We start from the raw sequence: 16,846 nt of genomic DNA, 5'->3' as shown, positions 1-16,846 counted from the left end.
TTGCTTTGGCTTCTAGAGTGGCTTTGAGTTTATTAAATTGCCATTGCCATTTCACCACGTGCCGTTGAGATGATTCTCATCCCTTGCAAACTTCCCTCTGTGTCTCTGTGTGTGTGTGTGTTGATTCTATTGATAATTACATGACGCTTTGTTATGGATTGACTACGATGCAGTTTCAAATGCAACGTTTCTTCGGTTAACGAAGTTTTCGCATGCCAGCTCCAAGCTGTTCCAAATTGCAGCTTATCAGGCAAAATGGTTACTGCTCCAACCCAACCCAACCCAAACGAACCAAACGCCACCCAACCACCCACTGCAGTTATTTGCTTTTAATTTCATTCGAGACAAGTTAACAAACGAGCTGCCGTCTCACAGCTGACCCAAATAAACTCAGCAGTTACTTAAACTTCAACTGAAGTCAAAGTTTGGCCCTAAGGCTGGGTAGGGCTCTGGTTCTGGCACTGAATATGCAAATAAGCAAGAAGTAAAATTTCAAGCAAAAACACAAAAACACAACAAACAAAAAACCGAAAGAAACCCATTACAACCAAAAACATAGACTAGCATATATCCTACACATAAGCCATGAATTGTTCTCAACAAGTTGAGTAGGTAAATCTCTTTTACGTTAAAGAAGAAGACATTTGTAGTTAACCGCGTCAATTGAATGAAGCATAAATTTTGTTTCTTTACTCGAGATTTATATGCCTTTGACTTGCATATTTCAATTTTACAGGGTACGCGGTTTTTAAAAAAATAACGCGAAAGCAGAAACAAATTGCTCAAGTGTTGAAAATGCAGCTGAATCAACAGCAACACACACACACACTCACACTAATACACACTCAAATACAAAATTGTTGGGCACTTATCAAGGGGCGTGCTCTGAGTTGAGTTCTCGTTGTTGCTTATAATCGATTGGCGGCTAAAGGAGATGGCCAAGAGAGGGAGAGAGAGAAGAGAAAGTTTCTGGTGGCAAGTTACCAATAAATTGACGCCCACACACACACACACACACACACACCACGTACACTAGAAGGAGAATATGCAAAATTTTGCAACAACAATTACACACTTCAGAGCGGCGAAGGACAACAGCAACAACAACAACAAAAGGAGGCGACACTTTTAGACAAGTTGAATGGGCCGCGCCCCAAAATGTAGGCGCTTTGGGTGAGCACTTGAAGAGAACTCTTGAAAGAAGGAACTCTTGGCCTGACCAAAGTTGGCTTTAATTGCGCCGCACACACACACACACAGAAAGAGAGAGAAAGGGAGAGGAAAAGACACAAGGACGAGTTGTCAAAACGGAAATGAGACAAACTTGTCAACGGCGTTTTGTTATTTTTTGTTATTCTTTTGTGTGGTTTTCTTTCTTTCTCCCTTTCGCCTACATTTGTGAGAAAAACATAATTTACAGCTGTCCAAAAACAAGAACCAAAGTGGGACCAGAAATGGGATTTATATTGGGGATTCGGATACGGATTGAATTGAATTGAGCACAAAACCAGAGGGCCGGGGCTAACTTCGACCGCGTCAAAGTTTGTATACCCTTGCAACTTTTTTGGTAACTCTATCCTTACCTATTAGCCATCAATGTGGAAGAACGTTTTATCTAAAAAGGCTTATGTTTGCGAAAGAATGGCCTACAATCATAGGAAATAACGAAGATATTGATCAAAGTCACTGTTTTCCACCGATCGTTCCTATGGGAGCTATATGATATAGTCACCCGATCTTTATCAAATTCGGCACAGTCATTAACATATATATTAAATTAAGAAATGTTTAATTTAAAAGCAATCGCGTTAAAAGTAACGAAGTTATTTACAAAAGTCACTGTTTTCGACCAATCGTTCCTATGGGAGCTATATGATATAGTCACCCGATCTTGATCAAATTTGGCATAGTCGCTTATAGGCGTAGTAAACTCTCTAATATTAAGTTTCACGACAATAGCTCAGAAAATAACGAAGTTATTGAGAAAGTCACTGTTCGTGACTTGGCCGTTTGTATGGGAGCTATATGATATAGTCACCCGATCTTGATCAAATTTGGCATAGTCGCTTATAGGCGTAGTAAACTCTCTAATATTAAGTTTCACGATAATAGCATAGAAAATAACGAAGTTATTGAGAAAAGTCACTGTTCGTGACTTTGGGATTTGTATGGGAGCTATATGATATAGTGGTCCGATCCGGCTGAATCCGAGATATACAACGCCTGCAGTATATACAAGCCTACGTGCAAAATTTCAGCTCTGTAGCTCTTACGGTCTAGGAGGAGTCTGCGTTGATCCAGACGGACGGACGGACGGACGGACATGGCTAGTTGAACTCGTCTCGTCGTGCTGATCAAGAATATATATACTTTGTATGGTCGGAGATGCTTCGTTCTATGCGTTGCACACTTCTGACCAAAATTAATATACCCTTTTTGCAAGGGTATAAAAAGAAAAGATTTGCACAAGGAAAGACTTTGAAGTGGTAAGCGACGGATCTAAGGATCTCAGCATCTGTCCAAAATGTAATTAATAGCCCACTAAATGTAATGAAAATGGTGACTCTATTGTGTTACTTACCCCGGTATGCCGCCACTCTCCATGTGATTGGCCAGGGTCACATCATTGGACCAAACATCGAACTGCCACTTGACCAGGCCCAAAACCCCGCAATGGACCCGTCCTGTATGGATGCCCACACGCATGTTGACATTCACAGCCATCACCTCACGCACCAATCTGCAATGGGAATGGGGTGGAAGAGAAAAGCAATTCGAATCGGCTTGGGTGGTTAAATCTTGTGGCAAAAGGAGTCAAGGAGGAGGCACTGGATGTGTTTTAGACAAAAGCCAATGCACATGTTGCCTCTCCCTCTCTCACTCTTTCTCACTCTTTCTCGGTCTCTTCCGGACTACTTACGCTATGGCGTCAATCATATCGAGTCCCATTTCCACTGCGCAATGTGCATGATCCGGCCTTGGTTCGGGTAAACCGGAGACACAATAATAACAATCGCCCAGGAGCTTAATGCGCAGACAATGATGCTCGGCGGCCAATCGATCAAACCTGCAACAAAGGACAAAAATGTTGATGTGAGCGGAGGGTTTAGACAGTGTTGAGTTGCAAGAGTTGAGGCACACACACAAGCAGATGTATACCACCTTTATATGTATATATAGAAACCCAAACACATATACTAGTTGATGAAAAATCAAAAGAAAATTTCATTTTCCCCCGTGCTCTACCACGAATATGTGAAATGCCCTGCAATATTACGCACCTTTTGGCAAAGCACTGCTAATTATTAAAATACATGTTCTTATTTCACAGATTTTCATTTTATTTCATTAAAGTTTTAAGACATATATAATATTCTTCAGGTAGTCAATATACTCCATTAACGGTAAGTGAATAACAAAACGAAGCGAATCCATAAACTGGTCAAACGAATGAACAAACCAAGCAAATAGGCCAAGGAAGCCTTCTAACTGAAAAAGGGATTTTATTTTTCTTTTCTTTTTTTTTCGTTTGCTTTTGCAGCTGTTGCCGCATTTTGCTAACGAGTCCTAAGCTGGCCAATACCCAGAAGGAAGCATACAGCAGTATAGCAACATCAAGCAATACTCAGATCCGGATCTGACTCCGACTCCGACTCCGCCCCCGATTTTTTTGTTCCTCTTTTCCATTTCTATTTGGCCAGTCGAATGTGCAATTAATTCGGCCCCGAGCTCCACTCTGTTTCTGTTTTTGGTTGTGCGTGTGTGTGTGTGTCTGGCATTCTTTTCTCGAGGCAAGAACTTTGACCCAGACACAGACACACACACACATACAGAAAACGAGAGCCCAAAAACAGGCAAGAAGCCCAGGCAGGCAGGTCGGGACATTTTCATTAATTATGCCCCGAACCTGAGGTTGTCTTTACATTCATCCCGACCCCGACTCCGACCCGACCTCGACTCCGACTCCAACCCGACCCCCGACCCAAAACCCCCAACCCATCATCATTCATCTCTGAACTTACCGTGCAAAAAGTTCGTTGAGCAGACGCACCAATTCCTCGGCCGTGCACTGATCCGAGAGGCTCGTGAAACCGCAAATGTCCGCAAAGAGAATGCTGCAGAACACAACCGAAAACAACAACAAAGTGGAGAAAGTTTAAGTAAGTGTAGGCGGAACAAGTGAGAAAGAAAGAGTGGGAGGTCAAAGCGAAGCAAAGAAAAAAAGACAAGGAGAAGATAGAGGAGAATACGCATATTACAATCTGCGGTTGCCTGTTGTCTGTCGATGTTGATAAAGTCAATGACGGGCATAGTTTTTTGGACCATATGCGTTGTTATGTGATGGGTCTCAGTGTGTGTGTGTGTATGTGTGTGTTTGTGAGTAAGTGTGTGCCTTCCACACAGCTGCTTCAATGGAATTTTTTAATATATTCAACTAAAAAAAAAAAAAAAAAAGCCACAGCCGGGTATAATATCGGCAAGAAGCTTTAAGGCTTAAAGACTCTGCACTGGCAACTGTCAACTTTTAAGGGGGTTTTCCACCCAACAACAATCTTGCCCATCGCCATTCCCAATCCCTCTATACACATCTCCCGGTTGTTCGTTTATTTATTCAACATTGAAAATCCTTTTTCGCTTAGGTGGAAAATGACGACAGCATCACATTAGCAGAGTTTTTACTTTTGTTTGCTGATTTTACGACTCGTAACTGAGAACGGCTTAAGGCTCAGGCTCGGGCTCAGCGCGTAATTTAATACAAAAGCGGGAGTTCAAAATGAAATATGTATATGTATGTATGTATGAAGATTGCTTGCGTTTGAATACTCTATATAAATACACTTAAATATTATACATATTAGAAGTGAACGAAGAGTTTATCATTCCAATTACTCTCGAAATCTAGATTTTGACCTGAAGTAATGAAAACAATTTGTAGCACTCAGTCCAACTTAATATTTGAAACTATCAAAGACTGGTTGGTTAGGCAAATTCTAAATTGTATCTAATACAATAATCAACAAATGTTTTCTTCATGCTGATTCAGAATTATGTTTATGAGTGCCATTAAAAGTAAATAAATGTATGGGTAAATATGAATATATTGTATTTCATGTGGAATCAATCAATGCATCATCAATCTAACTTAAGTGGCAGCCACTTATTTGCTTCAAAACAAAACCATATCTTTCTCGTGCAGAGTACACAGCGTTTCGCCTTTGAAGACAAAACGAAAAACACAAAAAAAAAGCAAACAGGTGCTCCCAAAAGTATGCTTTATTATGCCTCGCTAACTGCGTTGAATGTTGAGGAGTATGCGTATGCGTGTTTGTCTGTTTTTGTGTGCCTGTGTATGTGTGGGTGGGGGTATAAAGAAAGGTAAAGCAGAAGAGTTGTGCAGTTTTTTTTTTTCCTGTGTTTTTTTGCATAAAAATTCATTGCTCACGTTACACACTCTGGCAGGCAGCCGGCGGGACAGACAGAAAGACTCTCAGCTGAACAATTTATTGACTTTGCATGCAAATAAATTCACACTTCACACACTCAGCATACACACACACACACACACACACACACACACACACACTTAGCACACACGCACAGTAGTTGCTCTCACCTGACATTTTCATGGCGCTGTATGTAAATCTTATGAAACTGTGTGTCACGTGGCTGGCCCGCAATATCGTCCTTCATCTCCATGGCAACATGTCGGGGTAGGACAGAGAGTAGCAACCGTTCCTAACGAGAAACAAGTACAAGAACAACACAACACAGAACAGCAACAACAATAAGTTGAAAATCAAATGTACAAAATGGTTTCAGAATGCGTAGCATAAGAATTGGAGCCGATATTCAAGTTCAAGGCAGCAGCAGCAACAGTAAACAAGAATTCACTTGGTATCCATTTATATACATACATATGTACATATACATATATGTATATAAATTTATCAGTGGCGTAGCCAAGGATAATGCTCTTTTGCTCTCACTCCTTCTTTCTTTCTCTCCATGGCCATAATTCAATTAAATCGCAAAAAGATCTCAAGACATTAAAAATTTATTTTCCAATTTCCATTGTTAATGAAAACGATTTACCACATTATCTGGATCCGATTGAAAAACATTGCCAAGCCTAAAGACTTTCTTTTGTAAATAAAACATTTGCTTTTCCTTGGGAGTTTAAGTTATGGAGAGAAATGGTTAGAGAGAACGAAACAGAGACTTTTGAATATGCGAAAATTTAATTTCAACATTTTTTTGGGCCCCCAATTTGCAAGTGTGTTTTGCCGCGTCTTTGAACCACTGACTGACATAGTCACTGACTGACTGACTGCCAGCAAGAAAGGAGACTTTTCCTAAATTATTCTACACGCCCAGCACGTTGATGCGTGGGTTGACGGTTCCTTTGTTATGTTTGTCGTCTCACCAACATCATCAGCCACAGCAGCAGCAGCATCAAAAGGCAAATCTTTATCATTTGCCCCGCTGACTTTCATTTCTTTGATGCACATTTTGTTTTTGATGTTGATTTTGATGTTGATGATGATGATGATGAGGCAAGAGAGCAAACAACACATAGTGTGAAATCTTTGTATTACCTGCTGTTGATTCTCTCGCTGAGTTCTCAAACGAGCCTCGATACATTGACGCGTCTCTATGAAGGCTTTGCGCTGGGCCTTCTCCTTGGGCCAATGGGTGTATATACCGGTCAAATTGGCCAACACCAAAGCCACCGATGTGCACAGCAGCTGCGAGAAGAAAGACAGAGAGGGATAAAGAGAGAGAGCAGGAAAAACAACAAAAAATGATATAATGGAAAGCATTAATGACATTAAGATATAAATACAATAAAATGGCAGTTATGATTCAGAAGAGGACATGGAACAAGACAGGATACAACACAACACAAGAGATGAGTCCGCGGTGAAGGGACAAAGGAGGACACAGAAGGACACAAATGGCCTCTTGGGTGGTGGCAGCAGCAGCTCGATTTCATTCAATTTTGCGGCAATTTAATTTCATTTATTTATGTTTTTCTCTCGATAGGCACTGAGCAGACACGTGCCGCCTGCCAACAACTGTGTCCACCAATCTCACCTCCGCGTCCCTCTCTCTCTCTCTCGCTGCCCACTCTCTTACAGTCATCTCGCTCAATTAAAGCTAACTGCCTTTGTTTGGCTAGCAAATTAATTTGGTTTCTGTGGCACCCAGAACCTGTTGATAAACAATAAAAAAAAAAAACGCAGCCATCCACAGAGTCCTTTTTTGTCTCCCACGGGGAGGTAAATTTGCAATCATCGCTTCTTCTTTTTTTATTGTTTGTTTTTGTCTCACCTCTTGCCAATGCACGCCTGTATCGGCCTCTATCAACTGGAATTCATCGTCCTGCTGCTCGCTGGCACTGGTTGTGTATCTCAAACAGGTATAGATATGTGCAGCACTCAACAGGATGCCACCGATAAGAGCCTCCCGCAATCGCAGCGGCAACATCGTGTATGTCATATAGATGAGAACGATGCAGCACGAGCTGCCATTGAAGGATTTGCTATACATGAAGAGAAAACATGGAATATTTAATTTTAAATCCCTACTTCATCCTAAATTCATATTAGATTCGATCTTTGAACATTTGTTTTTGTCATGGCAAGTAATGTTTTCTTTTGATCTCCTTGGCTAGTCGAGTAAGAAAGCTCTCTGCATTTATGTATAAATCAAAGCACTTTAAAGATAACTTTTGATTTATATCAAAACAACAGGCAATTGATGACTATTTTTGTTACATTTAATTGCCTCCTTTTATGTGTAAGATTTCTCTCATTCAGATGCACCTACATCCAATGTCTAATGGTTAAAGGAGTTGTGGTCCTTGATAAGGCAGCTGTTTCTGGTTTCTAGCAATTGTATTTCTGCTTTCAGTCCGTTGCCCTGGCATTTCTGTTTTTTTGTTTTGTTTTTTTTTTTTTTTTGCCTCCCCGGTTAGGATTGTTGGGTAAGCAATTAGCGAGCCGTAAATGATTAATTTTCTGGCTGCCAGGCAACAGCTGCAAAGACATTTCCCTCCTCCTCTCTCGCTTTCTATCACTCTATGCATGATATATGTATGTATGTTTGTATGTGTGTGTGTGTGTGTGTGTGTCTGTCTGTGTGTATGTCTTATACTAACCTGGGTTGCATGGCATAGCTAACGGCAATTTCAATGGCCAGGAATGTGCCCAAAATGACATAGGAGACAAGCACAAGGAATATTTCATTCATTGCTGGCTTTGAGAGTATGCAAAGCAGAACTAAGAGAATATTTTAGAATGGGGGGATAAGTTGGTGTTGGTGTTGGTGTTTATGTTGGTGTTTGTAGAAAATTTCATATAATTAGAAACTATAATGGAAACAATTGTAGATGAAATTTTGCTACTCACATGCATAGACAATGCCACAGATTAGCATCACAATAAGAAAAATCAACACAGACTCATCAATTTGCGTAATCACCGATGACAGAATGTGCGCGTAGTAAGTCAATGAAGTGTCCAAATTATCATCAACTTTCGAGGAGGATGTATTCCTGAACACTTCATCACGTTCGATGTTACTACCGTTACTGTAGCTGCTTTTGTTGGTATTCGATTGGTGGACAAGCGGCGTATACGTAATGCGTTTAATGCCATCAGCAATGTAAACATCGTTTTTGTTGTCAGCATCAGCATTGGCAACGGCAACGTCAACGGCATCAGCATCAGGCTCAACATCAGCATTCAGTCGGGCAATGTCAACAATCAGTTGAGCCTTCTTCTCCAACTCCATGGCCATCTGGTCCTGGTCTTGGTCATTCTCTTCCTCTGCCAAGACCAAAGCTTCATATTCATTCACATCCCCATTTTGACTACGTTTTGCTCGCATTCTGTATCTGAAATTCAGTTTGAGGTTGAGGGCAAACACACACACGCACACACAGACAAACACCTTAATATAACTATCCATCTTGTTGTTTTGATAAATATTTATACAAAAAAATAAATCTAAATGTAAATGAAAATTTCATCAATTGATAACTTTTGTTAGCTTCTTTTCATTTTGATACTTCAATTTGTCACTTTGGCAATGACAAGCGACTGTCCAAAAGATATTTATACATACATATTTATTCTTCAATTTCTATTTCGGAAGCAAGGCCCAAGAGCAAGAAGATTACAATATAACTCTTAGCAAAACATTGCCAAAAGTTGCTTATAAAAATAATTATAAAACATTTTACTCAAACAATTTCACCACATAAATTCCAAGAAATTCATGAAATAACCTCACCACAAGCGTAGCCAATGCACGTTACTTTTTGTTTTGCATGAGGAAAAGTAAATAATAATATCCAATCGGCATCTTGCCTCTAACCATTACTATCTTAGCTGAGATTTTGCCCTATGAGAAGAAGACCTAAAATCATTGTCTTACAGAATCTACGCTTTCACAAGTAAATGCTCATAAAGTTAACACTTTCTGTTTCATGTACATATATGAGAATGAATTTATGACTGAAGAATACAAAAATTAAAATAAGCATGTCAATATATTATAGTTCCAGCAGAGTAGTTATATCTTCTCCCCCTTTGGCTACGACCATGATTATTTCAATGGTTTGGTTATTTTCCTCAGCTTCTGCTTTTTCACTTTTTGCTTTGCTTCCCATTTTCGCTGGCAAAAAGTTTTCACTTTAAGCCGTAGAAGTTTTCGCCGTGGTTTGCTTTATTTTTGATTTGCAAACCTCAAAATGTCTATCAAAAATCATAAAATTTAAGTTCGCCTTCCTGGGCGTTCGGTCGTTTGTTGGTCGGCTCGAATGGACCGACAACGGTGGGTTGATGGGCTGACTTTCAGGCCATTCAAAGCGCTGGCTGTCAAAATGCCAAACGCAAACGCAAAAACCGAAACCGAAACGCAACATAAAACCCCAAACCCCAAACCCTAAAACCCCAAAAACACCAAACCCTAAGCACTAAATCATCAATCTAGCGGCTAGGCTGGTGCTGGTTGCTTCTCGTGTTGGATGGATGCTCACCTGGTTCGATATGGGGGATGATGTTGCTTATAGCGATGTTTGTGGAGGCGTCGTCGATAATGTTTCCGTTTCTGCCTTCTGGTCCTGCCGTCGTCGTCGCGAACATTATCATCCGCATCCGCATCTACATCCACATCAACATCAAAATCAACAAGGTCGCGGTTGGACTTGAAATTCCTGCCATTGGCAATTTGTTGAACGTTTGTTGGCGTCGTTGCGGTTGTCGTTAAGTTGCCACTGACCATGGAAGGCATGGTGTTGAGTGGGATAAATGTGGAATTGGCACCGGCAGTGCCATTCATGTCCAGATAGAGGCTTTCCATTTTTATTGCATATGACGACGATGTCGTTGACGACGACGCGGATGAGGATGGGGCAAAGTTTGTTGCAAACGTCCGACGCAATTGCAATGTGGTAAAAACTATGTGAGTACACGACAGGGCCAAAATGAGAGCCAATAGAAGGGCCAAAATATGCGTTGTGTTACTTTGATTCATGCGCAAAAAATATCGCTGATATAGCATTTCCACCTACAATGTTAACAAATAAGGTCAAGGAATTTGCATATTAAAACGGGGAACATCAAATCAAAAATCAATTGAAAACACACAATGTATCAAGAGAGAAATCATAGTTTGATTCCGTGTCGATTGATGGGGCAATGCCAACATATGTTTAATTGAACTCGGTTCTATTTTGATTCGATAGTAAAGTACTCTTCTATTTTGGCAGGGTATGCGGAAAGAGAACAATCATGCAACCACAAAAAAAAAAAAAGAAAACTTTCTGCAAACTTTTCTTGAAAAAGGATTTCCTGTTAAGCTTTCTTTTGCTTAAGCTACTTACCTGAAGATTCTTAAACTGGTGCGTCGAACAGAGACGTAAAATGATGCGGTTCAAGCGAAACCAAAAGGATATGCTAGGACTAAGTGCTCCGCCACCTCCAGTTCCGCCAGCTCCTCCTCCACCACCGCCGCCGCCTCCGCCAGTCGAATTAGTTGAATGATTCGCCTCAACATTGGCATTAGATTCACCTGTGGAAAATGTGGAAAGCACAAGCAGATAAAATTGAATTTTGTGGTAATGTGAGCCAAAGTCCTTATAAATATGCATTAGCTTTATGAATGAGCCGAAGGCTGAGACGAAGACCAGAAATTAATTACACTGTGGCCAGACTCAAGCTGGGAGCTGGAACGAACAGATTTACAATGTGGCTTCCTACGTTATCCATTCATATCTGAACTAGCTCATGGCAGAACGGGAGGACCTTTGTATGTATTGTAAATGCAATTCGACATGCTAATTCCAATTTACAATTGTTATTTACAGTTGGTTAAATACTATGCGTAATTTCAAAGTTAATGTGCATTTAATTGTTTGTGGTCTTATCATGTCATGGCAAGAAGAAGGTTCAATTGGTAAACAGTGTTGGTAAGTGTTATACAGAACTATCACTAAAGTTCTAGCTTACGTTGCCGAAGACGAAATTGCTTTTTAAAAACCAAGTTTCAACTTATTTCAACCGATGTTGATAAGTGAACTTAACTTCACTATGAAAGCATACAATACAATGGCCAAAAATCTCTTTCACTTCTCTTTTTCAACTCGCATTGAAATTCACTTAACGTCTTATACACATACACAAATACATAATATTTAGGTATATATACGTTTTTTTTTTTTCTTGTAGATTTGTAAGGGGCTATATATTTGTTCGACTTTTCTAACGTCATCATTGTCGACATCTTCAACAATGTTTTCTGCCATTGACTGCGTCTGACATTTTATGAAGAAAACGAGAAAAAACGAGGGAGAGGTGATCCGGGGGATACAGGAATCGAGGAAAATTGAAGGAAGGAAACGAGAAACAGAGACAGGGAGAGGGAGAGAGAGGGAAAGATAGAGAAAAAAAGCAACAAGCAACCTTGATTCAAAATGCAACACACAATGCCATAAAATGTTGTATTGTAAAATGGAGAATGTCAGCCAAATCGGCATATTAAAATCATTCAACTGTCCCCGTCACTTTGACCCCGCAACCACCCATACCATTCACCTCCGCATCCCCTCGTCTACCAGGCTTTTATTTGTTGCTCTTGTTGTAAAAGTGACCACAATGCGAACCGCAAACAACAATCGACTGAATGAATGGTAGAGAGAGAAGGACTAGGTTCTTGGTTAAGGGGCGGAGGGGCCAGCGGGAGGCAGTAACACAACATACGCACATCTGAAAATATGTTTTTATATGCATCAATAAATAAATGCCAAACGTGATTATGTAAATTTTCTATAGAAATTTGCGTATATCAAAGGCAAACCCCATTGCTTTCATAGGAAAAGTAAATCGGAAAAAAAAGAAAGAAAAGGAAAATGATGGAGGAAAAAAGGGCAAAACGAAAAACTAGAGAAGGCATACCGAAGGCAACCGAGGCAACCATACATAGCTCACACATCACGATTTAGGGGCAAAGAAAGGGGATAGAAGCAAAGAAAACCAAAACGGAAAAGATGTGTGTGCCTCTGTTTGAGTGTGCCTGATGTGATGTGTGTGTGTGTGTGTGTGTGTGTGTGTGGATGAAATGTGAGAGAAATGCCAATCTGAGTATGAGATTGGGAGAATGGGCGACAGAGATTGGAAGACTGGGCGGGAAGACCAGAAGGAGACTGAGAGACTAAGCTTGAGAGGAAAGAAATAGCCTCGTCAAATTCAATATGACAATGACAATCAACTTGTGACATTTGAGGCGTTGTAAAGGGGGCGCGGAGAGCTGTGTAAGGGGATGAGTGACATGCGTGTTGGCATTTTTATTGCCCCTTAGTCCTAGCTAACGTGTCCATCTAACGAGCTGAATGGAAGATGTTGGAGTCCATTACCAGCTAATCGCAAGAATGTTTACTCGCTTCTCACTTTTCCGCACATCCTCTGCTTCTTTCCACTTACTTTGTTGCAACAGCTGGGCCTCATCACGTTGATAGATCATGGGACTGTGGCAGGTGGAACTGGAGTTTGTTGAATCCATGGATTCATCTATATTACAGCGCGTGATGCCGGCCTGTAAAAAGTAAGTAGAAAGAAATAAACGCACATTGTAAACTATAAAAACTGAACATGCATATAAGCAATTTAAAAAAAAAAAAAATAAAGTTGTCATTATCCTTCATTAACCTGAATATACACCTACACATAAAGGAATGGACTTGCCATTAAATGTGAAAGTGAATTATTATTATCACTTGCCCTCATAAGTATGCAATGGTTTTTTATTCTTAAATACAATTGCCACTAAACGTTCTTTTCACGCTCAGACACACACAACCATATGTATATACAATTGCCCTGAACTTTCTCCCACTCTGTCTACGTCTCTCTCTCTGTCTGTCTGTCTCACTCTTTCTATGCGTATTTGTGCATCCCCGCGGCATTTTTAAACAAATTGCCAAGCGTTTGTATGCCAGAGCTGCGTTTTTCCTTCTGCTAAACTTTTTCAATTGACTCTTGACAACGAAGAGCAAATACAAACTCATGTACCTACACCCACAAACACACTCCCACACACACACATACACACATACATTTACATCCACATGGTTGTAAAGTGTCCCCTTGTGCAAGTTGGCATTTTACTTTCGCAAATGCTCCATATACATACATACATACAAATATAGGTATATACTATATAGTATACATATTTGGGCAGGACATTGAATGTTTTGCTGGGCACACTTGCAGGTGTCTTGGTCTCTCTGTTAAAACCAATCCACAGGGACCAACTAACTCCTATACTATTTCAGTGAAACACTGTGAAGTTTTGTAAATTAATTATGACACCAATTTTCATTTCAAAATTTATGCTCTCTCACATTAACCATAGTTGTGTCCTAATTGGTTACATCCATAGTTTAGCATGCCACTTCAAAGAATTTTCGTCTCAGTTCGTAGTTCTTAGGACAATTTTTTCTGCAGACAGAACAAGTGTGTTGCGGTTTCCAATTGTTAACTCTCTTTATATGTATGTATGTAGATTTCGTTGTTAACGCTGTAAGCCCTATTCCTTCGGTTGATAGTAAATTGTATTTTAAATTTAGATGCCACCTGGTGCGGTTGCTTCTATTGATGCTGTTGTTCCCTACCTAGTCCTTATCCTGTTGCTGCTGTTATACCAAACCAAATTAAATTAAATATTTAAATCCCCCCTCAATCAATGGCAAAGTCTGCCAGCGACATTCTGTCCATTAGGTGCGTAAATTAATTGATGCCACAATCCTAATCCCAACCGCAATCCACAGCCAAACCACCATCCACAGCCCACTCCACTCTATGCGATTCCAGTCCAAACTCATGCTCCCTCTACTCAATTTTCTTGTTGGGGGGACTCACCGCAATCAAACTGCTGCTAACCATGGCCTTGCCTCCCTTGGCATTCGTATTGAAATGTTCGATCACCTCCCAATTGGATTTCTTGGGTGTTGATGGCTGTGTTAGCGCTTGCTGTTGGTTCGTTGTCGATGATGGTGAACCAGCTCCCGCTCCAGCACTACCAACTCCACCTCCGCCTGATGACTGACCAGGTACATGCAATTCCATGGAGGTTTGCGTGCTGCTGCTTCCAGCCTGTTTCAATGAAGCTGAACGGCTAAAGAATTTTCTGTGCTTGTTTTCCTAAATGGCAAACGGAATGGATGGATACATTTTAGGGGTAGTGGGGGAGAGAAGAGGACAGAAGAGTGGCAAGTGTTAAGAAATGATTTGTATTTGCAGGTCAATTAGCTCACCTCTTTGCTGGCTGATAAACCAGCTCCTCCGGCAACCGCACCGCTGCCACCACCACCACCACCACCATGTCGCATTCCCCTAAGGGAAAGTCGCTTCGACCATTCTCGTTTCTGGCTTTCCGATGACAACGAACGAAAGATATGAGTGGCTGTGGCTGTGGCACTGGCACTGCCACCACCGCCACTGCCGCCTCCGGTGGTGCCTCCTCCACCACCTGCTCCTGCTCCAGCTCCAGTTGTCGAGCTCATTTCTGTAAAGAAAATTGATTTTCATTTTACATGTTGAAAAGGAGAGCGCGCTAATTTCTAAACAAATTGCCAATTTTTGCGCTCGACAGCCGCAGCAACGAACAAAACGGCGACAGCCAAAATGGCATTAAAACAATAAATTCGATTTTACTTTCAAGCCAAAAACAAAAACTGACAATGCCAATAAATATATCGTATCGCATCGTATCGTATCTACTTTTCTCTAAGGCCCGGCCCACTTAACTTGCACGAAATGCTTTTCAGACACGCAAGACCCCAACAAAAACAACAAGAACAAGAACCAACAACCCGGCAAGAGAGGATTTCTTTTTTTCCTTCGTTCAGGTTCTTTTTCTTTTCTTTTTAATTTTTTTTCTTCTGTTTTAGCCAGGAGCTAAGGCTGCAAAATGGGTTTTTATCCAATTGAGCGAAATCTATATACACTTTCTTACTTCTATCCAACTCAAAGGAAAAAGGTCATTGAAAAGAAAAGCCATTAATAAAAATGAAATATGTTGTGCAATATAAAAGGATTAGAATAGTTGAAATGACTTAGGCAAACAGATGAAAAAATCGGGAAGAGAAGGCTTAACAGCTGAAATCGAAGTCTTTGAAGAAAAAAGAATATAAGAAATTAATCTATATAGTAATTATTATAGGGCTCGAAACCTGATCCGATTATCGGATCCGAAGTTCTATAATTTTGTTAACATTCGGTATTACAAATCCTATATTGAAAACTTGACATAATGAGAATCAAACTACAAGAATCCTAGTGCTCCCAAAAATATGTGAGCTTCCTCTTTGTGTCTCTATTAGCTTTACAATACAACAAAACTGTGCCACAGACAACAAGAACCCACAACAATAAGGCGCAGGCGGCAAAGGAAACAACTTTCCTCTACTTTTGCTTCGTTTTTTTTTCGGGACTGGAGCAAAGTCTTAAAGCCGGGGCCATGTCGCTGCCATCTAAGGCAGCTCCTTGCCTTGCCGGTGCCGGTGCCGCTGTTTCGATGTTCCTGCTGCTGCTGCTCCTGCCTTTTTGTCAGCTTTTGTTTTTGGCCCAAAGGCAGTGCAGCCGAAAAAAAGAGGAAAAAAATAAACGAAGAAGGAAGCTAAAAAAAATAAGCAAGAGGCGTGGCAAATTCAAGGATGAGGTGCTTTCGGGCGGTGGGTTGTGGGTTGGCGGGTGATGAGTGGTGGTGTTGGGTGTACTGAGGATACACAAGTGCCCGGCCACCGGCATAAATATGTCAAAAACACAATGCGCCGTGCTATAAACAAATTGTTTTGTTGCCAAAAAATAAAAAAAAAAACACAAAACACACACACACACAAAATCGAGAAAAAACGAACGAATGAAAATTGAAAAATTGAACAAAAAATGGAATGGAAATGAGTACAATGAACATTGAAAGAGTGGGTGAGTAAGATAGGGCAAAAGGGACAGACATAGAAAGCGAGAGCGAGAGAAAGAGAGACAAAACCAGGTGCCTATTGAATTACAACTGTCAGCAGATAATTGTGAAAAAGTGGGAAATAACAACACAAAAAAAGTGAAACCATGACACCGAATTGTCAATACCCTTTGAAAACAAAAACACTACAATAAACATGCAGTCCAGTTTACTAGAAAGTTGTACTGTGTTTCAAAGATTTATATTTCCCCTTCACATTTTTACAAAACAGATTATTCAAAGCCAATTTCAATCAGTTTACAGGTAAAAAATGCAATTTAATTTTCAATGTTATGGCCAACTTTTTTGCCCTCATATGCCC

At 40.5% G+C, this 16,846-nt stretch overlaps 1 protein-coding gene across 1 annotated transcript in view; it reads right to left on the bottom strand.

The window, feature by feature from the left end:
* The window catches only part of LOC137579395 (uncharacterized), a 66,330-nt gene that overhangs the window by 12,301 nt on the left and 37,183 nt on the right, over positions 1-16,846 (bottom strand). The window contains 13 exon segments of the mRNA XM_068293139.1: positions 2,582-2,740; positions 2,921-3,067; positions 4,023-4,115; positions 5,615-5,736; positions 6,597-6,746; positions 7,333-7,543; positions 8,162-8,282; positions 8,412-8,899; positions 10,046-10,575; positions 10,892-11,079; positions 12,987-13,098; positions 14,424-14,705; positions 14,819-15,069. Of these exon segments, the coding sequence (XP_068149240.1) occupies positions 2,582-2,740; positions 2,921-3,067; positions 4,023-4,115; positions 5,615-5,736; positions 6,597-6,746; positions 7,333-7,543; positions 8,162-8,282; positions 8,412-8,899; positions 10,046-10,575; positions 10,892-11,079; positions 12,987-13,098; positions 14,424-14,705; positions 14,819-15,067 (2,852 nt within the window). The 5' untranslated portion in view covers positions 15,068-15,069.

Source organism: Drosophila tropicalis, unplaced genomic scaffold (assembly GCF_018151085.1).
Source record: "Drosophila tropicalis isolate 14030-0801.00 unplaced genomic scaffold, ASM1815108v1 contig_694, whole genome shotgun sequence".
Classification (NCBI taxonomy): Eukaryota; Metazoa; Arthropoda; class Insecta; order Diptera; family Drosophilidae; genus Drosophila; species Drosophila tropicalis.
This window is presented reverse-complemented; position numbering and strand designations above follow the sequence as displayed.